This window comes from Danio rerio, chromosome 2 (assembly GCF_052040795.2).
Source record: "Danio rerio strain M-AB ecotype USA chromosome 2, GRCz13ab, whole genome shotgun sequence".
Taxonomy (NCBI): Eukaryota; Metazoa; Chordata; class Actinopteri; order Cypriniformes; family Danionidae; genus Danio; species Danio rerio.
In genome coordinates, this window is record NC_141022.1 from 62,411,642 (window position 1) to 62,439,582 (window position 27,941).

Sequence of the window (27,941 nt, forward strand, 5' to 3'; positions counted from 1 at the left end):
TTAATATTTACTATAAATTACTGTAGTATTTTGTTTCACTGTGCAAAATTTGCTGCTTTATGCATTTAATAGCATATACCTTAACTGCACAGATACAATAAGAACAAAACTAATAATAAACTCACTTTAAATGTTAAAACCATCATCATTATCAAACTGTAAATAATAAGGATTAGGGTTGAATTAGCATGAAGCAAACTACAGTAACACACTGTGAAACCATGAGGACAGTTGTTGGTAAAACAATATGTTTTATTGCATTTAAGCAGGAGATCATAGAAACAACCACTGTAAGTCCCACAGAGCCTGAAGTGCAATCTCCAAATTCAGGTATAAAAGATAAAATAAATACAATGACAAAGTGGGGAAAGTGCTGGAATAAAACCGCAATTCAGATCTTAAAATGACACACAAAATACCAGACAAACTCCAACATTTAGTGCAAATTTAAATCAGCATCCACCCTCATTCAACATAAATACGTGACATAAATACAGTATTCAAGCGTCTAATAACTTAATTGATTTCAGTAACAGTTCTGCAATATTTTTAACTCTTCACAAGAATAAAATCTCCCAATATTTAAATAATCTGTGTGTTTACCTCATGCTGGTTTCACTTGTTTTTAAATATATGACTTTAAAGACGTCTGGACTTCATAAATACACATCAAATCAGTGACAAGCAGCAGTGCATTCCTTTGGCCTCTCTATTAAAGAGACGATTCACCCAAAAAGTACAATCATCCCATGATTTACTCACCCTCAACGAATCTGTCTTCTTCTTTAAGTCAAATACAATGTTAAATCATTACAATTATACATATATTCGGATTATCCAGCTCTACAATGGCAGCAGGTGGGTTACTTTAATCAGCACTCCAAAACAAGTGCCACAAAGCAGATCTCTTCATAATATAAACCACCCAGCACAGCTCCAGTGGCTGAATAAAGCTCTCCTTTAGTAAATCCATGCACTTTTGCAATAATAATATTCATATTTAACACTTTATAAACCGTTTTGTTCCTGCAAGCTCCATGCATCAGTTAGTTTTTGAGGTGCATTAGCGCCACCAGCTGGACTGGAGTGTGTTTTTAAATATCTCCTTTCTCTGTGCTTCTGCATTTGTTGGAGCTTTTAAAAACAAATCTAATGCACCTACAAATGAGGGATTGTGGTTGTGGTAAGTGCTTAATAAAGCTTTAAATATTAATATTAATTAATAACACACAAATCCACTAAAGAAGAGCTTTATTTAGCCACGTAAAGCTCTTTTTATTGTTTTTTTTTTAAATGTAATAAATTAATTGAGTTTTCCATTCAAATAGGCAAAGTGAGCCAAGTAAAAATTAAACGGATTTAAAACCAAAACATGTATTTCGGAAGATTATTTTGCTTGGTTTTAACTTGTTTTTGACTTAGTATTTCTAAACGATTTTTTTTATTTTATTTATTTAGATATCAAGACTAGAAACAAGACAAAAACGTTACGCAAGTAAAGCATTTTTGCAGGGTTTTTTACACTACAGACATCCTTTAACAGTGTTTTGTGATTCATGTTGTTTTTCTGCTTTTGAATTGCATTGTGGGATCTTTCGCCTTGGTCTTTCACTACAGTGAAGAAAGTCATGCACCGCTAGCATGCCTTAATGGATCACGAAACAACAGAGCACATGTTTCGAGCTGTTGACAGTCATATCTGTGTCCCACGCTGCTATAAACACCATTAGGACACATATATCTCACTAACAAGCGAAAATTGGTTGTTTTTGAGTTATTTCCAGCAGATCTGTTCTTCCGTTTTGAAACGAATATTTAAAGCTGCGTCACGCTGATTAGATCCTTGCGTGTATTCCAGTGTGGAGACTGGATGTTCGTACCGGCGAGTACAACGTTACGCGTTTGAGCTTTCAGCATTAATTCATGAGAAAGACTTGTGTAGGAGCCAATATGTAGTCTTCAATGTAATTTGGGCTGTCACCACTTGGGGGCAATATGTGCACATAGGGTTTTAAAGTCGGTGTTTCTTGCATGAGAGAAGAAGACTTGAGGAAGGGAACGCATGCAGTTTTTACCACTCCAAACTCACACACCTTTGAGGTCGCTAAGCGATTCAACATTGTTAATTGCAGGTATGTATTTATAATAAGCTAAATAAAGTGAATTTAAACTTGAAGAGGAAGCAAGACTGGAAATTGGTTGTGTGCATAAAAACGTGCGTTGAGATGCCAAGCCTTCGACATTAAGCTGCTGCAACAACTTGGTTCAAACCAATCAGCTCGCTCTATTGTGTATGAGGCGCAGCTTCATTAGTATGCATGATCGCTTCCTAGACTGTTTACCAGTTACAGTGTTCAGACGGCAGAGAGACGACACGTTGTGTTGCCAAAACAAGTGAAAGAAGAAGAATTGTTTGGAGACATGTTTGGTGTTGATTGTTCTGTCTCTACAGATTTGGTAAGTGAGCAATCCGTGCTCTTTGTTTATTCAAAGCTAAAGTTAGTTTGTGTCATTAGCAGTAGTGGTGGCAAAGCGAGGCTTCGTGAAACACAGAAACAGTCGAAGCAAATGTGTCGAAGCTTCGAAACGTTTCGAAACCCCACTCTACAGTGACACCTAGTGGTCATTTTTTATGTATTGCACTGAAACAGCTCCAGCAAAGAACAGTTGAGCAAATTGTGGCATTAAACCCCACTTTGCATACGACAATCTTCAAGTAATAAAGTGGAGTGGTTAAGGTGTTTGTCTACCATGCAGGGATAGTTGGATCGAATCCAGGTCGACGTAGTTTTGAAATGCTTTAATACCAGTTGGTTATGCTTTGCTCTTGTATCGTTTTGTTTCAACATTGGTCTGATGTCCGAATAAACAATTTGTGAATAAATATGTCTTGTTTTGGTCTTAAAACGAGGATCTAATGCTAGTATCAAGTATTATTTATATTATTCATTAAATTTCACATTTATTGTATTTTATTATTGTCTACCCAAACCCAAAACCCAACCATCCATCACAGTACTGTATTAATTATTAATTATAGTTTTACAGTGTTACAAAAAAGATGCTATATTGGGGGCGTAACTGCAGCTGTATCCTATTTAGGCTACACAAAACAGAAACATGATTAAAATACATGAAACCACGATTTCAGAATATTTGTACAAGTCGGGATTCGAACCCAAAACGTAATTCAAAGCACAGTATCAGCGTGCACACGTACAGTCCACTAGGCCATATGAAACGGGAACTTTTCGTCCTTGGTAGCCAAATGAAGATTCGCCAGGTCTCGAAACGCTTTTAAGCTGATCCATGCTTTAAATCACTTTATTCACGTGACCAGGTGTTTCGAAACACTTTAGTCACGTGACTTGGGTGTTTCGGATCATGCTTCGGTGCAGTGTTTCGAAACACTTGCGCTTCGGGATCTCGACACTGTGTCGAAACGTCAGTTTCACGTCAGCCATCCCTAATCAGCAGTACTCTTTCAGTGTTTAAAGACAGACCTTAGTCAGAATGATTGAGTTAATCAGTTTACAGTACGTTAATATCACAACAATATTATGGGCTGAAAGATCTGCTGTAAATGCTGCTCTCTGAGTGTAAACATGTAAACACCGCAATCCAACTATTACCGTCGTGGAGGATTTTCACCGCATTTTGTGACAGGAAAGTCTATACCAGGGGTGTCAAACTCATTTTAGCTCAGGGCCAACATGGGGGAAAATCTATTCCCAAGTGGTCTGGACTGGTAAAATCATGGTATGTATAACTTAAAAACAGGTACGTGCACAGATAGGGCTCAACCTGTGCAGTGATATGCCCTTTCTTGCATAAAAAGTGCCCCTTAAAAATAAACGAAAGTGCCCCCCGGTCTTCAGTTAGTGATCAACCCCAACCCCAATCTTTGTTTTAATAGGATCAACATGAAACATAAAGCTGGAGCCTGAGGACAACACGATCTCACGGCAATTCGTAACTTCTTTGTTAGTGGCTAATTTATATGAATTTGTACAATCTCATTTATACAATTTAGTGCGGTTTGCTCATCCACCAATAACGGTTGGCTATGGGGGTGTGGTTGGGAGCCACGCCTACTTTTTTTATATTGTACATTTTCGTACTGCTGAACACTGATGCTGATTCAGGCTTCTGGATTGGATGAAATTAACAGTTTGCAATTGCACAATTGCAATTGCAGCATATTTTTTTAAAAATTGCATCTTGTTTTTATACTTTACAGAATCATCTTGCGGGCCAGATAAACCCCATTTGTTTGGGCCGTATGTTTGACACCCCTGGTCTATACACACGCAGCTTTCTGACGCTACCTACTGAGTGCATCTAAGTTACTGAGAAATTCGGAGGGTTTTTTTTCTCCCATTCGCCGTGCGGTATCAAACACTCCATTGAAACTACACTCTCCAGCAGTTCCTGCATCCTGTATCTGGATTGTCATGGGGGCATGCAGGAAATGCTCCTGAAATGCCAAACTGCAGTTAAAGTCCACAAATTAATAATTAGATTACTGATGTCCATGTAAGCACAGTCGCTGTCTTTCTCCCCTGCATCTGTGGTTGTTTTGCTCCTGTGTAAATCAGCGCGTGCCCAAACGGAAACTCCCATTTTTATGCAAACCCTTCCCTCTTTCCCTCCCCCGACACTCCCACCTAAACCGAGCTGGACACACCCACTTTCCTGACTTTTTTTTTTTCAATCTAAACTGAGACGGGGGGGTTTCATAGCCCTTTAAAGGTGATCAAATCATGGGATTATCACCATTTTTGCATGAACCAACCCTTTAAAACTTCTACTTTAAGACATTTTAACAGGAGCTGGGTCTCTACATGCTCCGTCTGTGGACTGTAAACTTCATAAAGCGAATCTGACAGGTCCTGATGCGTCTGAAGTGAGTATGTGTGTGTGTTAAGAGCAGTGTGTGGGTGTGTTAGGGATGCGAGAGACGACGGTGGACACCAGTTTCTCCATCTGCTTGGCCCTCAGCGCTCCCGTCTCCAGAACCTCCTCATGATTGGCCTTCTTCTCGCTCTGGTAATCCATCACCGCCTTGTTGGTGATCAGAGACAGAGCCAGAACACGCATGTCACAGTGACGCGCCACGATCACCTCATGAACAGTGCTCATGCCTGCACACACACACACACACACACACTGTAATGATGCTTGCACTGTACAGACTGTATATTCCCTCCTCGCCCTCTGAATGATTTATGATCTGTCTGATTTGAGCCGTTTTGATACATGAACACCGAAAATATACACAATACACATGTTAAAGTTTACTGGTATTTCTATACTTGTGAGGACATTTGGTCCCCGTAATGTAAGGAATAAAAGGTAAACACACATACACACTCTCTCTCTCACACACACTCTCACATTCACACACAGATTCTTTCACATTCACACACACTCTCACTCAGTAACTGACCCACGGCGTCGGCTCCGAGCTGGCGCAGAGCTCTGCACTCAGCGATGGTCTCGAATGATGGGCCGCCCAGCACACTGTACACCCCATCCCGCATGAAGACTGAGAAATCCAGCTCATCTGCCACGGCTCGCACCAGCTGCTGCAGATCCCGGTCATACGCATCCGACATACACGGAAACCTCACGCCGAACCTAACCAGGAGAAATGCTAGTTGAAACCTGCACACACGAATTCCAGACCAGTTCAAACGCTGAGTCTGACCTGTCGTCATTGGCTCCCACTAGCGGGTTGTGTCCGGCGAATCCTGGAATATTGATATGATCTTTAATGATCATGATGTCGCCCACTTTAAAGTCCTGGTTGAGTCCTCCAGCAGCGTTGGTCAGAATGACGGTCTCTACACCCATCAGCTTGAACACCCGGATGGGCATGGTGGTCTACAGCAACACCGGGAAAATCACAACATCACTTCATCATGTGTTCAACCCGTGTATTGTTCAAATTGACTCCACTTTGGTGATGTTGGTGCTGTTTTTGCTCCATTGACTTCCATTATAATCAGATGTATTGATTGTGTTTAAAATAAAACACGCCAGAACAGACATATTATTAAGTGTGTTTGTCTGTTTGAACACACACCCAAATCCCAAAGTCTCCACTTTCACTCCTCTTCGAATCGCATGCACTAAAGCTGATCTAAGAACAGTGTCTTAATGCGGAGTGCATTCGTCATACAGCTCTGATACATGGACTGACTGATTCAGAGGTTGCATACGAAGGGCGATGGTCGACGTATAGCTTTAATGGAAATGAGTAAGGTCTTTTTATAGTCATTTCAACATGCTTTCAAGCCAAAATAAAGTGAAAAAACAATTCTCTTGAACAGCTCTTGCAGTCATATCAACTTTGAGATCAGCTCTGTGTTGATGGTTCAATTCAATTCAATTCAGCTTTATTTGTATAGCGCTTTTACAATGTAGATTGTGTCAAAGCAGCTTCACATAAATGGTCATAGTAACTGGAACAGTGTAGTTCAGGTTTTAGTGTTTAAGTTCAGTTCAGTTCAGTTTAGCTCAGTTCAGTGTAATTTAATCATTACTGAGAGTTCAAACACTGAAGAGCAAATTCATCGATGCGTAGCTCTACCAATCCTGAACCATGCGAGGCAGTGGCGACAGCGGAGAGGGAAAAAAAACTTCACCTGATGGGAGTGAAGAAAAAAAAAACCTTGAGAGAACCAGACTCAGTTGGGCACGACCATTTATATGAAAAGTGGTATTTTCACTTTTCATATAAAGATTAAAAATACGGAAGAAATATGGAAAAATGCTTAAATGGGATGATAGAATGGTGAAATACTGGAGAATCCATGCAAAAATAGGTGGGTTGACAGTTATGACACACACACACACACGCACACACGCACGCACGCACACACGCACACACACACACACTATAAAAGCCAGAAACTAAGCTTTTTTGCACTGTAACTGAAGATCAACAGTAAAAATGGCAAATTGTCCCTCTTCCAAACAGGTAAAACCAGCACCAATGAAAAATGCATGATTATCTGCTGTCATGGCTTTACAATCAATAAATGTGATTATAATGAAAGTCAATAGAGCAAAAACAGCACCAACATCACCAAAGAGGAGTCGATTTTCACACAGTGTATTTCCCAACTATTTCCCAAAATATGTGTCAAAATAAGATTTGTCAGTAAAAAAAAATATCAGTGGATGAAAACAACCCAACAGCACTTTTAGCATTATGAGGTTATTTTGGTCTGGTTTTAATAGAGCTGAATGAGGGCTGATTCTGTGTGTCTGTGTGCATTTCACAGGTGCAAAGTGTGTGCTGTATTAATAAATCCACAGTAAAAGTGCCAGCGGTATCTACACTGAGCAAACAGGGGAAGCGGATGCCTGTTTTATTAGCAGGCCTTGAGGAAGTGCAGCTTCTGTTTAAAGAGCAGCATTCTTTATAGATGTTACATTGTTTCAGAATCATCTGAGATCAAACAAAATGTAGCGAGTTTGGAACATTCCGAATCCTTTTTAGAGCTTAGTTTGACCGTTTGAAAAGCATTCATTCATTCACTTTCCTTCTGCTTAGTTCCATGTTTATCAGGGGTCACCACAGCCGAATGAATTCCCAATCATTCTAGCATATGTTTTACACAGCGGATGCCCTTCCCAGTACTGGGAAACACCCAAACACACTCATTCCCACACAAACACTCACACACTACGGCCAATTTAGTTGATCAATTCCCCTATAGCGCACATGTTTGGACTGTGGGGGAAACCGGAGCACCCGGAGGAGACTCACGTCAACACGGAGATAACATGCAAACTCCACACAGAAACACCAACTCAGTGATTTAACAGTGTGTAAAATGTTTGCTCAGAGATTTCTGGTGTCAAATAACATTCTCAAATGGAATAATGCACAATGTATGGAAATTTTTTTCTACAATTTCTTAACTTTTTTTAATGCTTTAACTTGTTTTTTCAGAAGGTTTAGAGATCCTTCAATAATGACATTGTCATATTCTTAATGTTTTCATGTTTAGATAACCCCAAATAAAATATTTAAGCCGTTTAGAAAAAAACTAAATGTTTGATTTATTATTCTGCAACAATGTTTTCAGATTGTTTCAAATGAGCTTCACATGAATACACTTAATCAAAACATAAACACATTGCTAGAGAGGTTTTTGTTTTACATATTTGTATTATTTACATTTTAAAAATATTTAATTTACTACTATTATTTTCATTTTTTTATTCATTAATTCAATTTCTTTTTCAGCTTAGTCCCTTTATTAGTTTGGGGTCGTCACAGCAGAATGAACCACATGTTTTACGCAGCAGATGCCCTTTCAGCTGCAACCCATCACTGGGAAACACTCACATTCACACTCATACACTACCGACAATTTTAGCTTACCTAATTCAACTGTACCGCATGTCTTTTGACTTGTGGGGGAAACTGGAGCACACAGAGGAAACCCACGCCAACACGGGGAGAACATGCAAACTCCACACAGAAACTCCAACTGACCCAGCCGGGATTCGAACCAGTGACCTTCTTGCTGTGAGGCAACAGCATTATCTACAGCGCCACCACGTCGCCTCATTTTTTTAGTATTATTACTTATTTTATTATTAATCATCATAACTAATATTAACTAGTTTTTTAAAATCCTTTTACTTGTTACAGAAGTTAAAAGAGCATTCAATAATACTATTCTCATATTGTTAATATTAACACATAATAATATTCCCTCAAAAAAACACAGTAAAATTAAACAATAATAAAATAAATGTAAAAATAAAAAATAAATTGTAAAATAATTGTATTAATAATTATTAAAATAAAATAAGTAAACTAATAATTATAAAATAAAAAATATTATATATATATATATATATATATATACATATATATATATATATTATAATAATTTTTTTCCTTTTTTATTATTTCATGAATATTTACTTTATTACTAATATTGCTGGTGGTGGATAAGGAGATTCCCCCCAATATGTAAAGCGCTTTGAGGGCCCAGAAAAAAATGTGAGGAGTTATTATTATTAATTTAAAATTTGTTATTTAATAATTAATTTATTTGAATGACTATAGTGTCCTTCATCATCTAATAATCAATTCATACAAATAAATAATCATAATTAAAATAATCATTAATATTATTATAGTATATGTTAATATGGTGGCTCAGTGGTGTTGCACTGTGGCCTGACAGCAACAAGGTTCGAGTCCCGGCTGGGTCAGTTGGTGTTTCTGTGTGGAGTTTGCATGTGCTCCCCGTGTTGGCGAGGGTTTCCTCCGGGTGCTCCGGGTTTCCCCCACAGTCCAAACACATGCGCTATAGGGGAATTGATTAACTAAATTGGCCGTAGTGTATGAGTGCGTGTGTGCATGAGTGTGTATGGGTGTTTCCCAGTACTGGGTTGTGGCTGGAAGGGCATCCGCTGCATAAAACATATACCAGAGTAGTTGGTGGTTCATTCCGCTGTGGCGACCCCTGATAAATAAGGGACTTATCCAAAGGAAAATGAATAAATTAATGTTAATATTATATTTAATAATTAATTAAAAACAATATTAATAATGTACAAGCATGACAATTAAAAACACAAAGCATCTAAAAAACATATCAAATTCTCTTAATGCAATTTATAATTTCTTTCAATTCATAAGCAACATTAAACCAATGTCTGTGTGCTTGTTGAGTGTGTTTAGTGAGTGTGTTAGTGTCAGACATGTGAATCACCTTCTGAATAGCGTATCCTTCATAGAGGTGAAACCTGCCCTGCATGCAAACACACGGCTTTCCTTTTAGTGTGCCGAACACCAGCTTTCCAGCGTGGCCGTGCACTAAAACACAAGCGCTTAGATGAGTGTGAGTTCAGGCTTGTTTACACCAAACATGATAACTATAAATAAAGATGAAGATAATGTAAAAAATGTGGACATATCCGCACTTTCTGGAGGATTTTACACCAAAAACTCTGACAGCCAATCAGAATCCAGTCGAAATTAAACACATCGCTATGAAGCGATCACAAACTGAGGGGACGGGGAGAGTCGGTGCACAAGCTTGACAAGCCTAGCCAAGCTGGCAGTCCAGCCAAAACCAGCTATATCCAGCTTAAACCAGGCTGGTCAAGCTGGTTTTAGCTGGATTTTGCTGGTCATTTTCCAGCCTGACCAGCTAAGACCAGGCTGGAAATGGCTGGAAACCAGCCTAAAAATGGCCAAAACCCCTCTAAAACTAGGCTGGTCAACCAGCTAAAACCAGCCTAGGCTGGTTTAAGCTGGATTTTTTTTTATATAATAGTTTTTTCTGGGTTTTCACCTTTATTTTGATAGGACAGTAGAGAGAATTGACAGGAAAGTATGAGGAGCAGAGAGAGGGGAAGGATCGGCATAGGACCGCGAGGCGGATTAAAACCCGGGTTGCCATGAGCACCGGAGTGCATGTGTCAACGCACTAACCACTACACCACTGGCGCCAACTTAAGCTGGATTTTTAAGCAAGGAATAAATGGAAGTTTTGAAAGTCATGCTGGCACAGTGTTAAAATAAACGTAGCACAGGAATCCAGGGCTAGTTTGAGTGTGTTTGAGTGTAAAATGCTGGAGAACTGACTAGGATTGCTAAACAGTTGTTTGATTAGATTGATTAGAGTCCGCAGATCAATAGTGTGTTCAGATGCGCTGCAGCACACTGAGACACCGGCTGGTCATAAGGAATAAAGTGCACAAATAAAAGCAGAATCTAAACATAAACAGATCATCATCGTGTGTCTGTGTGAACACAAATGTAATTATCCGTAACTTTTATATTTACGGTTATCGTGCTTGGTGTGAACAGGCCTTTATATTAGACTGATCATATTGGACTGATCAGTGTGCGGATAAACTCACCGGTGCTCTGGGGGAAGTTTGGGATGTCGCAGTAGTTTATGACCAGCTCATCTTTCAGCATTTTGGCCAATCCACCCAGACCAGAGCCGCACACGATGCCCACCAGAGGGCGCTCCGGAGCTCGCTCTAACAGCCAATCAGCTGTGGCCTTACACTCCTCATAGCTGTACCTGCAGCACAGCAGAGGAAAAACATACTCACTGTTCTGGAGGGAGGAAATGTGAACCTGTTCACTGAGGTTTGATCAGATATGCTTTTAGATTTACACATAACATATATTTTAATTGTTTCCATTTTGATTCTGGTTGATCAATCCCTAAATTCCGAGGTTATTCACTAATAACAACTGAATAAACTAATAACATCCACTACTAGGGTTGTAACAATATACCGGTATGACGGTTTACCACGATTTGAACGTGCACGATTATCATACCATGAACAATTGCATATCAACGGTTTTAACCCTTAAAGACCGAGACAGCCGCCCGCGGCTAAAAATAAGTATTGCTCTTAAATGTTTAATAACTTTTGATCCGCTGATCCGATTCATACAATTCAAAGATTAACATAAAGAAGAGAATCTCAGCTTTCCAGTGCTGTATCACATAACATTCGCGGACTTTCAGAGGCTCCGGAATCAGTGCGGTTACGTCATCAAAATTTGACAACGCTGATTTGACAAAGAAACGCTCGTCACTGTGTCTCCGGACAAACCAGACATCATACATTGATGCATTGTCCCTCCTCCATGCCCAGATTGGTTCAAACTCGCTATATCACAACCAATAAGCATAGGTTTTGCTTTTCAAAGTCAAAGTCAAAGTCAGCTTTATTGTCAATTCAGCCACATGTACAAGACATACAGAGAATCGAAATTGCGTTACTCTCAGACCCAAGGTGCTTAACATTAATATAAAATATATATATAAAAAATAGTAGAGTTTAAGAAAAAAAGAAAATTTAGAAAATTTACAGTATATACATTGCACATAAATGTGGTCTAAGAAATATACATATGTAATAAAAAATTGTAAACAATACAGTGACATTAAGGGCATATAGCAATGAGTGCAAAGTAAACCAGAGTTGTGCAGATAAAAAACAGTATAGTTGTCACCGACTCGGTCCCAGTCATTCCCCTCGCTGACCAGCAGAGGTCACCATCTCCGGACTTCTAACCATTACGTCATCCTTCTCACTCAGATCCCAGCACACCTGTTATCCATCTCACTAATGACCCACGTACCACATATAAGCAGCTCACACACACACGTCATTGCAAAGTCTTGTTTAGCCCCGGCCAGCATTTCTGAGCGTTCTATCCTGCCTGATTTCCCGTTTACCACTTCAGCCCGTTCCTCGACTCTGCTCTGTCTTCTGCCTGCCCTTGACCTATAGCCTGATTACACAGACTCTGATTCTCGCTGCCTGCCCCTGACTAAAGCCTGTATTACGGACTCTGAACCACGCTGCCTGCCCTTGACTCAAGCCTGGTAATCACTCTGCCTCTGTTATCTGCTAATCATCGTTGAGTTGTATGTTGTATGTTCGCACAACCGTGCGAGGTGTTGATGTTTAAGTGTGACTTAATAAATACTGCAAAATGGATCCCTCCGTGTCAGTCTCCCCGTTACAGAAGACTTCGCCCAACACGGATCCCGCAGCCATCCAGGTTTTGTCTCACGAAGTCACCACACAAGCTCAGGTATTGTCAACACACCAACAACAACTAACACACCTAACTCAGTTAACAGATGAACTGGTGAAATCCCTCCAAAACCTGCAAGCTGCTGCCACTGCGCAACCCACCGCCAACTACCCTCCAAGTCCACTTGTTGTTGCACAACCTCCGATGACTTCCGGAGTTCGATTGGCTTTTCCTGACAAGTTCTCAGGTAACCCAGCAAAATGTAAAGGCTTTCTATTGCAATGCAAACTGTTTATCGCCCAACAACCCCATCTGTTTAAGGACGAGAACGGGAAAATTGCTTTTGTGTGCTCACTGCTCACTGGGAAAGCGCTAGACTGGGCTACTGCAGTTTGGCCAGACAGTACCCCGATATTTCCCTCGTTTAATGACTTTCTCAAACGTTTCTGCACTGTGTTCGATCATCCGGAGGGTGGTCGTAACGCTGGCGAGGAGCTATTGTGTATCCAACAGGGAGATCGCTCCGCAGCTGAGTTCGCCCTGCAGTTCCGCACCTTGGCAGCGCAAACTGGCTGGGCTGACGATCCGCTTGTCACGCTCTACAGAAGGGCTCTAAAGCCAGAATTGCAGCGAGAGATGGCATGTCGTGACGATGGGAAAACTCTGGATCAACTAATCGAGCTTTCCATAAGGTTAGACACTCTCCTCCGCACTCGCAATCCGCTCTGCTCAATTGCTTCCAGTCCTGTATCCCCTGAAACCTCCGCTGAACCCATGCAATTGGGTAAAACCCGTCTGAACCCAGAAGAGCGAGAACGACGGAGAAGAAACCACCTGTGAATTTACTGCGGACTTCCAGGTCATACGAAGGTATTATGTCCCAACAAGCCTCTCCCTAAAACCCTCTCGGTGAGTGCAACCACTATGTTCACTACCACTAATAATGTTGTGAATCTGCCTGTCACTTTGAGAAATGATGGAAACGTGATTGAGACTATGGCCATGATCGATTCAGGAGCCGCTGGTAACTTTATTGATTACACGTTTGCCACCACTCACTCCATTCCTCTAACCTCCTGTGATTCCTCCATAGCCATCACTGCTGTAGATGGGCGCCCTTTGGGAGAAGGACGTATAAAATTCCAGACCCTGCCAGTCTTGCTTCAAACAGGCTCTCTTCATGAAGAAGAAATTTCCCTTCTTGCCATCAACTCCCCTAAACACTCTGTGATTCTCGGGTTACCATGGCTACAACAGCATGACCCTCAAGTCTCTTGGAGAACTGGTGAGATCATAAAATGGAGCAATCAATGCTTTACCCAATGTCTGCATCCTGTTTCCCCTATCCAGATCAACACAATCAAAGAGACCGAAGACTCTGAACTCCATCATGTTCCTGATGCGTATCACGATCTAATTGAAGCATTCAATAAGCAGAAGGCTACTAAGCTCCCTCCTCATCGTGATAATGACTGTGCCATTGAGCTGCTACCCGGCACCACGCCCCCTCGTGGTCGCATATTCCCTCTCTCACAACCTGAAACTGAGGCTATGAAGAAGTACATCTCTGAGGAGCTAGAAAAAGGATTTATTCGACCATCTACTTCTCCCGCTTCAGCAGGGTTTTTCTTCGTCAAGAAGAAGGTTGGCAGCTTACGCCCTTGCATCGATTACCGAGGCTTGAATGAGATGACGGTCAAATACCGCTACCCATTGCCATTGGTTCCTGCCGCCCTGGAACAACTCCGATCCGCCCAGTATTTCACTAAGTTGGACCTCCGTAGTGCATATAACCTCATCCGCATACGACAGGGAGACGAGTGGAAAACCGGGTTCTCTACAGTTGACGGCCACTACGAATATCTCGTTATGCCCTTCGGCCTAGCAAACAGTCCTTCCGTATTCCAGGCATTCGTAAATGAGATATTTAGAGACATGCTCAACAGATGGGTAATAGTATATATTGACGACATCTTGATCTATTCCAATTCGCTATCTGAGCATATCCAGCACGTTCGGGCAGTGCTCAAACGTCTCATTGAAAACCAGTTGTATGCGAAGAGCTCCAAGTGCGAATTTCACCAGACCTGCATCTCATTCCTTGGCTATATTATCAGTCCAGAAGGCGTGGCCATGGACCAACAAAAGGTTGACTCTGTGACACAATGGCCACAACCCGAAACCATCAGGCAACTACAACGATTCCTGGGCTTTGCTAACTTCTACAGACGCTTCATAAGGAACTTCAGTTCAGTCGCTGCCCCACTGACCGCCATGGTCAAAGCTAATAATGCTCGCCTTAAATGGAACCCCGACGCTGTCCGAGCATTTACCCAGTTAAAGACTCGCTTCTCCAGTGCACCTATTCTGCGTCATCCTGATCCCGAACAACCCTTTGTCGTCGAGATTGACGCATCGAACACTGGAATTGGAGCCATCCTGTCCCAGCGATCCCTAGTGAATAAGAAGCTCCATCCCTGTGCCTTCTATTCTCGCAAGCTTAACTCCGCTGAACGGAACTACGATGTGGGAAACCGAGAACTCCTCGCCATGAAAGCTGCGCTAGAGGAATGGAGACACTGGCTTGAGGGCGCAAAACACCCTTTTATCGTCATCACTGATCACAAGAACCTAGAATACATCCGGTCTTGTAAACGTCTGAATCCTAGACAGGCAAGATGGGCGCTGTTTTTCACCCGATTTGACTTCCAAGTCACCTATACCCCTGGTTCGAAAAACATCAAAGCAGATGCTCTGTCCCGCCTCTCAGACGATGAGACCTCTGAAATCCCTGACGAGCCCATAATCAAAAGTCCTCTAATTGTCGCTCCCATCCAGTGGGATATAGATCAGGAGATCCTCCAAGCCGCCGAAAATAATCCTTCTCAGCAGCCCTGTCCGGAGAATAAAATCTTTGTCCCCCCGTCGCTTCGAGAAAGACTCATCTCCGAGGTACATGACCACCCTAGTTCCGGTCACCCAGGCAGCACAGCCACTGTGCAAATGATTCAATCCCGCTACTGGTGGTCATCCATACACAAGGATGTAATCAAATTTATTAACAAATGCTCACCCTGTCAGATGTCCAAACACTCCCGTCACCGTCCAGCTGGATTACTCCAACCCCTGGAGGTGCCACATCGTCCTTGGTCACACATCGCTATAGATTTCATCACCGATTTACACATATCTCAGGGCAAAACCACCATCCTCACAGTAGTGGACCGATTTTCGAAATCCTGCCGCCTTATTCCCATTTCCAAACTGCCCACAGCCATGGAAACGGCTGAGTTACTCTGCGAGTGTGTGTTTCGGTACTATGGTCTCCCCGAAGACATCGTATCGGATAGAGGTCCCCAGTTTACATCCCGACTCTGGTCAGCATTCTTCAAAAATCTCCAAATCAACGTCAGCCTAACATCCGGCTATCATCCCCAATCCAACGGGCAGACAGAGCGCTTGAACCAAGAGATCGGTCGATTCCTCCGCACGTATTGTCACTCGACCCAGAACGAATGGGCCAAATTTTTGATGTGGGCAGAGTATGCTCAGAACTCCCTCAGAAAGGCATCTACTGGATTAACCCCATTTCAATGCGTGCTGGGCTTCCAACCTCCGCTCTTTCCCTGGTCCGGCGAGACCTCTGAACTCCCTGCGGTGGATACCTGGTTTAAAAACTGCGAAGAGGTCTGGAACGCAGCTCATACTCACCTCTCTCACGCCATAAGGCGTTTCAAGGAACAAGCCGATCGACACCGACGTCCTGGTCCCATGTATTCCCCAGGACAATGGGTATGGCTTTCCACCCGCGACTTACGCCTCAAGCTGCCCTGCAAGAAACTCAGTCCCAGGTACGTGGGTCCTTTCCAGATAGAAAGACAAATATCTCCTGTTTCGTTCAGACTGACACTCCCTAATCATTTTCGTATTTCCCCAACTTTCCATGTCTCTCTGCTCAAGCCTGCTGCTGGTCCAGCCGAGACGGATAGGGAGGTGGCAGCCGGTGAACAGGGTCCCCCGCCTCTCATGATCGATGGCGAAGAGGCTTACCAGATCCACGAGATCCTGAGATCCAGACGCCGGGGCGGTCAACTCCAGTATCTCGTTGATTGGGAGGGGTACGGTCCGGAGGAGAGATCTTGGATTAACCGCAAGGACATCCTCGACACCACACTACTGGAAGAGTTCCACTCACAACATCCGGAGATGCCGGCCCCTCGCCCCCGTGGAAGACCCCGGCGTCGAGAATTGCCTCACTTCAGGAGCCGTTCGTTGGGGGGGGGCTCTGTCACCGACTCGGTCCCAGTCATTCCCCTCGCTGACCAGCAGAGGTCACCATCTCCGGACTTCTAACCATTACGTCATCCTTCTCACTCAGATCCCAGCACACCTGTTATCCATCTCACTAATGACCCACGTACCACATATAAGCAGCTCACACACACACTTCATTGCGAAGTCTTGTTTAGCCCCGGCCAGCATTTCTGAGCGTTCTATCCTGCCTGATTTCCCGTTTACCACTTCAGCCCGTTCCTCGACTCTGCTCTGTCTTCTGCCTGCCCTTGACCTATAGCCTGATTACACAGACTCTGATTCTCGCTGCCTGCCCCTGACTAAAGCCTGTATTACGGACTCTGAACCACGCTGCCTGCCCTTGACTCAAGCCTGGTAATCACTCTGCCTCTGTTATCTGCTAATCATCGTTGAGTTGTATGTTGTATGTTCGCACAACCGTGCGAGGTGTTGATGTTTAAGTGTGACTTAATAAATACTGCAAAATGGATCCCTCCGTGTCAGTCTCCCCGTTACAATAGTGCAAAAAGAACTTGTAAACATGATAATTGTGATAAAGTGACAGTGACATATTGGGAGGTAGTATATGTGTCTGCATAAAGTGACCAGTGCAGATGAGTGTGTGTGTGTGTGTGTGTGTGTGTGTGTGTGTGTGTGTGTGTGTGTGTGTGTGTGTGTGTGTGTGTGTGTGTGTGTGTGTGTGTGTCAGAGTCCAGAGGTGCGAGGGGAGGAGGTGCGTGGGGAGGGAGCGGGGAGCAGAGCTGGGAGAGAGTTCAGCTTCCTGACAGCCTGATGGATGAAGCTGTCTTTCAGTCTGTTGGTCCTGGCCTGGAGACTGCGCAGTCTCCTCCCTGATGGCAGCAGACTGAAGAAGCTGTGCATTGGGTGGGTGGCATCTGCTGTTATGCAGAGGGCTTTACGGGTAAGACGTGTGCTGTAAATGTCCTGAAGGGAGGGGAGAGAGACACCAATGATCTTCTCAGCTGTTCTCACTATGCGTTGAAGTGTTTTCCTGCAGGATGCATTGCAGGTTTCAAACCACACAGTGATGCAGCTGGTCAGGATGCTCTCAATAGTGCCTCTGTAGAAGGTGTACATGATTGGGGCTGGTGCTCTTGCTCTTTTGAGTTTGCGGAGGAAGTAGAGACGCTGCTGTGATTTTTTGGCCAGTGCAGTGGAGTTTTTGGTCCAGGAGAGATCCTCAGTGATGTGTACACCCAGGAACTTGGTGCTGCTCACACGCTCCACAGTCGCACCGTTGATGGTCAGGGGAGCATGGAGAGTGTGCTCTTTCCTGAAGTCAACAACAATCTCTTTCGTCTTCTCCACATTCAAAAAGAGATTGTTGTCTCTGCACCACTCGGCCAGACGGCTCACCTCACTTCTGTAGTTTTCCTCATCGTTTTTGTTGATGAGACCCACCACAGTTGTGTCATCCGCAAACTTGATGAACAGATTGGAGTTGTGTGATGGTGCACAGTCATGAGTGAGCAGGGTGAAGAGGATAGGGCTCAGAACACATCCCTGAGGGGCCCCAGTGTTTAAAGTGATGGTGCTGGATGTGTTACTGCCGGCCCGTACTGCTTGTGGTCTTCCAGTGAGAAAATCCAGCAGCCAGTTACACAGAGAGGTGTTCAGCCCCAGCTGGAGCAGTTTTTGAGAGAGCTGTTGGGGGATGATAGTGTTGAATGCTGAACTGAAGTCTATGAACAGCATACGGACGCAGGAGTCTTTTTTGTTTGTGGACCTTTTGTTTGTGGACCAACACTGAGCATTTTGAACAACACGGAATGAGAGATAGGCATACATTTATGCGCGGCTAAAAAAAAACACAAAAAAAAAAAAAGTTTTGCATGAAATAATTCTCATACTAAGTACTTTTGCATGCACAGCAGCACAGAAACATGACAAAACAGTGACACAGCAAAGACGAACTGCTGCTCCTGCTGTTTTCAAAAGACGCAAATGAAGGTGCAGCTGTTTGTCTGCATTGCATACAACCATATCCAAATCCATATCCACAGACAACCATATCCATGCTGGCACATAAAACCTAAGGATGTTCCATATTGAATCTAGTTTCGTTATGTAACTATTTATAGTATAGTAAATATTTATATCTATTTTTTACTGAGGATTTGCACCATGTTTATTTGACTTTATTTAGACTTTGACACATTATTTATTATTCTCTTATTTTTTTATTTGTTCATTGTAAGTGGTGTTGTTTATAGTAACTGAAAATATATTATTTGGAAAAAGTCAAATTTGCTTCACTGTTCTATTATTTTGTAACATTTGTAACATACCGTATACCGCGAAACCGTCAAACCGTGGTATTGTTTTAGACGATTATCATACCGTAAAAAATTCATACCGTTACAAACCCTATCCACTACACATACTTCCAATCATCTTGTATATACTGTATATATATATATATATATATATATATATATATATATATATATGAAGAGTTCAGATGCAAAAGCCGCTGAATGCCACTTCCGCCAAAAATGAGCTAATGACATTGAGTGACTGCTTTAGGCACGTGCTACAACATCAACAAATAGTTTTGCTTCAAATCATCTAAATCGCAGCGTCAGCGCATTCAGAAATAAGTTTGTTGGCAAAAGCCACTAAACGCCGCCTGCCTTTGACAGCAAAAGTCACTACATCCTGAGAACCAATCAGAAGCGTGAGTTGAATCGTGTGTGTTTAATGTAGCAGCGCGTTGATACGCCGGCTTTATGAGGAGACTGTTTTATCCCGCTTCTGATTCGATTTTAAAAGACAGAGTTAGATGAACTGGATGAGGCTGTCTGACTGTCAACTTAATGGCAAATGAAAACGTCTCTTACCTCAAAACTCTCATTATAAGTAGGCCCACACGGAATCTGCGTGCGCAGAATTCCGCTGATTTTTAGCCCATTATTAATTCTGGTTATTTACTTGAGTAATTATGTAAATCTGATTTTGTTCAGTAATTTATTACTTTTTATTAAATATATTAAGGTTTTAGTTATGATACTCCGCTGGATACTCCCAAAATAATTCCGCAGAAATCTGCAGATTTTTACCAAAATTCTCTGCAGAAATAGCAAAAAACATCCGCAGATTCCGTCTGACCCTGCTTATAAGGAAAAGAAAACACACTGTACAGTCGGGAGTGTGGCATGCATTCATAACGTATTTTTTGCGCAGCGACGCTACTTTCCAGGGGCGGACTGGCCATCTGGCAATTCTGGCAAATGCCAGAAGGGCCGGACCAATTTTTAAATGTGGGCCGGTCAGTTTTTTTTTATTTTTTAATATGTATTGTTTTTAAGTGCAGACAGCTTTTATCTCTTGCTAGATGTGATATTATGATGATGATAATTTTAAAAAATTATAATAATAAATGTTAAGCATTTGGCCCAATCGGCAACTGCCGCCTGGTTTCAAGATGGGCCGACCCAAGCCAAGGTTACCCGGACATAATCAAAATCTGGCAAGAATGTCATATTATTTTATAAGGGGAGTCACGATTTCGATTTTTAATCGAAATCGATCTAAATTTATGCTCAATTTCCATTATTGAATCAAAAAATAGAATCGTCGATGCTGCCACGCCCCCATGTCACGTCAGCTTGGCTTGCCAAGCGGGAAGAAAACAGGCTTGTTGAAGTGCTTGTTAACTGCAGAAGCAGGAGACCCGTCGACAGAGCTTAAACCCTCTCCTCTTTCAATGAAGTCGCCGGTGTGGAAGCATTTTGGATTTCCAGTGAGTTATGTTGACAACGTTCGTGTTGTCAACAAAAAAAACACAGTTTTGCAAGCTCTGCTATGTACGTATTACGTACGGTTCGTCCGATAGAAACACCGGCATCGCGATCCTCCGCCCGCCCCCGTTGCAAATCCGCTCGCGAAAAGTGCACACTCAGGCCCTGTTTACACTGTCTTTGTTTTTAAATGGCATTTTAGAACGACAACCATTTGACATCCACAGTGACCTGTAGCATTTCTGAGCAGCCCTCCTTCCTCTCTACCTCTGAAAATGCACGTCACGTGACCACACAGACACAGACGCACACACAGCCATGCGCTCGAGACAGCAGGTCCAGGCAGTCAGAGGACTGCTTCAATCTTTCACTCACTTGTACTTAGTCATTTTAGCGAACACCTCAGATACTGTTGGCTGGTTCCTGTTGGTTGTGCGTCTTTTTTACCGACGCCATTATAACGACACAGATCACTGCCTATTCACGAGTCCCGCAGAAAAGTGATTGACAGGTGGTCATTATGTGTGTATCTTGCCTTTATTTATTTACTGTATGATTTGTTTATGGGTAAAACAAAGACCATGCAGGTCAGGTAGTTTAAACGGTAGGCTACAAATAATTAATTGGTCATTAATTAATTATTCATAATCGAAAATCGAATCGAATCGTGCCTTTACAATCGAAAATTTAATCGAATCGAGGATTTGGAGGATTGTGACACCCTTATTGTTTTACCATCTTTACACCAAAATAAATAGTGAATGTGCGTGTCCATGGGTGGGGCTATGTGGTAATGTGGGCTGGTGTGGCAACAGTGCCAGGGCTGAATTTTTGTCCCAGTCCGCCCCTGCTACTTTGAATGACTCTGACATTATCGGCAACATCGTTTCACGAAAGACAAAGTTAAGATGCTGTTCTTTTATCCCGCATGGATGCTATGACGATAAACAACAGACCAAGACCTTGAGTATGGTGAGGACGAATGAATGACAGCTTCTAAAAGTGTCTAAGAGGCATGCCCTCTTTGCCCAGTAGGTCCACCTTGTGTTTCATTTGCTAATTTAAGCTATTTTTAAAAAGATAAATATAATGTCTAAACCTGTACATTATTTATTTGACTTCATAATACCTATAGATCTGATGAGCTTTTTATATTAATGGACAATGCACAGATATTGATGTTTCACAATGTTTTACACTGCATTATTTGAATCCATTATTTGAAGCTTAGCTTACAATGTTTACATTAAACCTGAATCCCAAATATCAGAAATGACCACAGATTGTTCAGATGTAATTAATTCCAGTTTTAATATTATTGATTAATGCACTTACTGACAGATTTCATTCAATCATTTTCCTTCTGCTTTGTCCCTGGTTTACCACAGTGGAATGAACCGCCTCTTACTCGACAGAATAAATAAATTTTTATTTTCTGGTATTTTGTGTTTATTAGAAAAAATATTTTCTTTTTAGCTGGTTTTGACACAAAAGAAAATAAAAAGAAACGAAATTTGCCTGTGGAATTGTCAATCTGCTGTGAACAAGGCAGATCTTATTACCTCAATAGCTACATATTCTAACTATAATCTCAAGGCTCTAACTGAGACCTGGTTGAGGCCGGAGGACACTGCTACACATGCAGCTCTCTCTGCTAATTTCTCTTTTTCCCACACTCCTCGTCACACAGGGAGAGGGGGTGGGACTGGACTACTGATTTCCAAAGAATGGAAATTTACTCAGAGACCGTCCCTGACAAAGATCAACTCCTTTGAATTCCATGCAGTCACCATTATCCACCCCTTCTTCATAAATGTGGTTGTCATCTACCGCCCACCGGGTAAATTAGGTCACTTCCTAGATGAACTGGATGTTCTTCTCTCATTTTTTTCTGATTATGACACTCCCTTGTTGGTGCTAGTTGACTTCAACATCCACATTGAGAGACCACAAGCTAATGACTTCCTAATTTGCCTCATTTGACCTCAAAAGAGCACCTACTTCTGCTACTCACAAATCAGGTAATAAGCTGGACCTAATTTACACTCGACACTGCTTCGCTGACCAAACACTAGTAACTCCACTACACAAATCGGATCATTTCCTTCTGTCCCTCAACATCCACATTACTCCTGAGCCGCCACACACTCCAACACTGGTTACCTTTCGCAGAAACCTACGATCTCTCTCACCCAATAGACTATCCACCATTGTTTCAGACGCTCTTCCTCCACCTAGCAAAATCTCTGCACTTGATTCGAACAGTGCCACTGATACACTCTGCTCCACACTAGCATCATGTCTAGACAGATTATGTCCTCTTGCATCCAGGCCAGCCCGTGCCAGTCCTCCTGCACCCTGGCTCTGTGATGTTCTCCGTGAGCATCGCTCAAAACTTCAGCTGCAGAGAGAATTTGGCGGAAAACTAAAAATCCTGCACAGCTCTTAACATACCAAACTCTTCTGTCCTCTTTCTCAGCAGACAAATTTCCGTCTGAAAATCAACAATGCCACCAATCCTTGCTTACTTTTTAAAACATTTTCCTCCCTCCTCTATCCTCCTCCTCCTGCATCCTCCACACTTACTACTGATGACTTTGCTACATTCTTCTGCACCAAAACTGCAAAAATCAGTGCTCAATTTGCTGCACCTACAACAAACACGCAAGATACACCACCAACACCACACACACTCACCTCTTTTTCTCAGCTCTCTGAGTCTGAGGTGTCCAAACTGGTGCTATCTAGCCATGCAACCACCTGTCCACTCGATCCCATTCCCTCTCATCTCTTGCAAGCCATCTCTCCTGCAGTCATACCAACACTGACTCACATAATTAACACATCACTTGACTCTGGTTTATTCCCCACTTCATTTAAACAGGCTAGGGTAACCCCACTGCTAAAGACACCCAACCTGGACCATACGCTACTTGAACACTACAGACCAGTATCCCTGCTTCCATTCATGGCCAAGATTCTGGAGAAAGTCGTGTTCAATCAAGTCCTGGACTTTCTTACTCAAAACAATCTCATGGACAACAAGCAATCCGGCTTTAAGAAAGACCACTCAACTGAGACTGCCCTGCTCTCGGTCGTGGAGGATCTCAGACTGGCTAAAGCAGACTCTAAATCATCAAGTCCTCATTTTGCTGGACTTGTCAGCTGCTTTTGACACTGTCAACCACAAGATCCTGCTATCTACGCTCGAGTCACTGGGCGTTGCGGGCTCTGTTATACAATGGTTCAGATGTTACCTCTCTGACAGGTCATTCAGGGTGTCTTGGAGGGAAGAGGTGTCCAACCTACAGCATCTAAACACTGGTGTACCACAGGGCTCTGTTCTTGGGCCACTTCTCTTCTCCATCAACACGACATCTTTAGGACCAGTCATCCAGAGACATGGATTCTCCTACCACTGCTATGCTGATGATACCCAGCTATACCTCTCTTTTCATCCTGATGATCCCTTGGTTCCAGCTTGCATCTCAGCCTGCCTGTTGGATATTTCACATTGGATGAGAGATCATCATCTTCAGCTGAACCTCGCGAAAACGGAAATGCTTGTAGCTTCTGCCAACTCGACTCTACACCATAACTTCTCAATCCAGATGGACGGGGCAACCATTACTGCATCCAAAATGGTGAAAAGCCTTGGAGTAACGATTGATGACCAACTAAACTTCTCTGACCACATTTCTAGAACTGCCCAATCGTGCAAATTCGCACTCTATAACATCAGAAAGGTCCGACCCTTCCTATCTGAACATGCAGCTCAACTCCTTGTTCAAGCTCTTGTTCTCTCCAGACTGGACTATTGCAACTCTCTACTAGCCGGGCTTCCAGCTAACTCCATCAAACCTCTTCAGCTGCTCCAGAACGCAGCAGCACGAGTGGTCTTTAATGAAGCTAAAAGAGCACATGTCACTCCGCTGCTCATCCGTTTGCACTGGCTGCCAGTTGCTGCTCGCATCAAATTCAAAGCTCTGATGTTTGCTTACAAAGCGACTTCTGGCTTTGCTCCTTCTTATCTGCTCTCACTTCTGCAGATGTATGTGTCCTCCAGAAACTTGCGTTCTGTGAATGAACGTCGCCTCGTGGTTCATCCCAAAGAGGGAAGAAATCACTTTCCCGAACTCTCGCATTCAATCTGCCCAGTTGGTGGAATGAACTCCCTAACTGCATCAGAACGGCAGAGTCACTCGCTGTCTTCAAGAAACCACTAAAAACTCAATTATTTAGTCTCCACTTCCCTTCCTAATCTGCAATTCCCTCTCTGACTCCTCCACTAACTACAAAAAAAGTAATAATATAAAATAAATAAATAAATTTTACTAATGCTTTGCTTCTTACACTTTACAGACCTGAAACTTGCCTACAGCACTTCTTCATTGTTGCTCTTATAGTTGTGTAAGTTGCTTCCTTGTCCTCATTTGTAAGTCGCTTTGGATAAAAGCGTCTGCTAAATGACTAAATGTAAATGAAAATCTAAAGTGACATTTATGAAAAAAGCCCTTTTATTTACCAGCTAATAAACTCATCATTACATATAAAATGTAATTTCTGAACCTAATCAGAGGAGTCTGATAGAAAATGCTCATTTACAAGAAAACAGGTCTGACAGATTTGGAGGCTTTTGCATCTGAACTCTTCATATATATAAATATTAGTGCTGTCAAACGATTAATCACAACCAAAATAAAAGTTTGCATTTACATAATATATATATATATATATATATATATATATATATATATATATATATATATATATATATATATATATATATGCAAAGATTTTATTCAAAATATTCATGCATATAAATATGTAGAGTATATGCACAAATACATTCCATTCATATAAACTTTTATTTTGATGCAATTAATTGCGATTAATAGTTTGACAGCACTATTGTAAAAATTTAATATGTAATATAATTTATAATATATATTTCATGACAGGAAATTTGCTATATAAATGTAAAAATACTGCTTAATTTTTTTCCTAGGTTAAAACCATAATTTTTCAAAATAAAAATGTTTCATACGAGTTTACAGATACAGATTCATAACACATTAACCAACATTAACTAATAAAAGCTTATTGTAAATTGCGAGTAATTAAATGAGTATTTATCAGTGAGTAACAGCAGAGTTGATGGATTAACACACAAATGACTCTGAAGAGCAGGCTTATTATAATAAATGACTCGAGAACTGTTGGGTTGAATCAGACTCGACTCATCGCTGACTGTGGAAACTCCCTGATTCTCAAAATTATCAGACCACCTGAAAATGCAGGTTCTGATTTATACATATGAGACTGAGTAAAACTTGATGCATTTTTTTCTGTAAAGCACTTATGACACCTCTTACAAATTTAAAACTACTGTTAGAGAACATTCGTATTACACTATTATAACATTATCACAGTAGAATTATAATGTTATATCACATTAGAGTAACATTATTATATCTTCAGAATAATCATAAGCTAACATTAAAATAACGTTGTTATTATTATGTTAGACTAACTAAAAACTAGCATTAGAGGAACATTATTACATATTCAGAATAATCTAAAGCTAACATTGGAATAATGCTATTACAGGATTATCACATTAGAATTATAACATTACTATCATGTTAGAATAACTAAGAACTAACATTAGAGTAACGCTATTATATATTCAGAATAATCATAAACTAACATTGTATAATGCTGTTATAACATTATTATGTTTTATTGTGATAATATATGTTGGTGAATTTAAACAAAACAGTTTGATTAATCAGTTCTATCCATTGAAATAATAGTGTTATTAGACTGCGAGTTTGCTCACAGAGCATCTTCATAAATAGAAAGAAAACACATTTAAACTCAAACAAGTGACAAAAAAAGAATACAAACTACAAAATTTCAGCTAAATTTAATATTTTTATGCTTCTTTTGATTTTTTTATTAACATTTTATTTAATGTTTTTCCTCTGTAGTACTAATTTTGGACCATAATGTTTAGTTTTTTTTTGTCAGATTAGTTTACCAGTTTTTGTCTTCGGTGCTGTCTAATCTCTAACGATCTGCACTAATACATTACTGAAAGGCTTCCTGAAGAAAATATTACTGTAAAAGAGAGATCTGTGAGTGGTCAACTCATTTATCCTGCAAAAAATGGCTGTTTAGATTTGTTTAAACCATAGGATTGACAAATACGTATATATATGTTGAAATATAGCTGATATAATTGTATGCATGTTCATAAATGGCCATATATCAGATTTCTGTATGAATATTATGTGTAATAAAATATGAAAACTGATATATATATATATATATATATATATATATATATATATATATATATATATATATATATATATATATATATATTTCTTCCTTTATTAAATCGTTAAATAACGATCGTTTTGATCGTACATTGTTATACATATTGTTGTAGCATATAATAAACAAAATAGTCGGAATGATTTCTCTGATCTGGGATCTGGCGCTGTACGTGATGAACACCACGCGCTGAAATTCCCAGCATCACACACACACACACACACACACACACACACACACACACACACATACACACATACATACAGTACGACACAATACACACGTGCATATCACACAACCAGTTATAATAATAGTTTAATAATACAAGTATAATAAAAGTATATAATTAATGTGGCCTGTTATTTACAGGTTTCATCCTGCCGAGTGTGTGTTTAATGTGAGTGCATGTAAATGATGCGCGCGAATGTGAGATATGACAAACATCCGCGTGACAAAACCGGTTAAACTGGTTCATCGCAGTACACTGCTTCTGAAACAGACAGAATTGAGCTGATTTAATTTAACATAAGTCATGTAAACCGGTAATTTAGCGCTGTTTTCGGTGCCGTCTGATGTAACTTCTAGTCTGATGACGTCAAACGGAGCACATGCGCGCGCGCGACACACATAAACACTCGAAATATACAGAATGAAACTAAAACGATCAAAATAAGAGTTATAAACATAACCTATGATGTTATAAAGGTGTTAAAACATTGTTAAAGAGATTGAACTCACCCTGTGGCGGAATCAGGAGTCATGTCGGCGTTCTGTAGTGTCCGCTTACCGTGACTCTGCTCTGAGGCTCAGTGTGTGTGTGTGTGTGTGTATGAGGAAAAATGCGCTTCTGAAACGTGTATTCTGATTGGCTCATCGTGAGCGGGTGTGTTTCTCCATGGTGATGATGATGATGCGCATTTCCTGGAGTGTGATACCCTCTGACGTCACTCGCCGCACCTCCACAACAAATCAAACCCCAAACCGCGCGC

The 27,941-nt window shown here is 41.4% G+C and overlaps 2 protein-coding genes across 4 annotated transcripts in view; both read right to left on the bottom strand.

Moving 5' to 3' along the window:
• Window positions 1-24,874, bottom strand: part of lingo3b (leucine rich repeat and Ig domain containing 3b) — a 644,601-nt gene extending 619,727 nt beyond the window's left edge. For both annotated transcript variants that reach the window (XR_015479166.1, XM_087241701.1), the window contains exon 1: window positions 24,340-24,874. The gene's annotated coding sequence lies outside the window, so the exon portion shown is untranslated. The remainder of the gene's footprint in view (window positions 1-24,339) is intronic.
• pnp5b (purine nucleoside phosphorylase 5b) lies at window positions 232-27,763 on the bottom strand. 2 transcript variants are annotated; one of them, XR_015477694.1, is made up of 7 exons: window positions 27,691-27,753; window positions 10,906-11,075; window positions 9,750-9,853; window positions 5,711-5,886; window positions 5,450-5,640; window positions 1,264-5,144; window positions 232-953 (listed from the first exon to the last, which is right to left on the bottom strand). XR_015477694.1 is itself a non-coding variant. In NM_001004628.1 (6 exon segments), coding segments are annotated over 6 exon segments (885 nt in total). In that variant the 5' UTR covers window positions 27,714-27,763; the 3' UTR covers window positions 4,701-4,923.
• Between the last annotated feature and the right edge of the window lie 178 nt (window positions 27,764-27,941).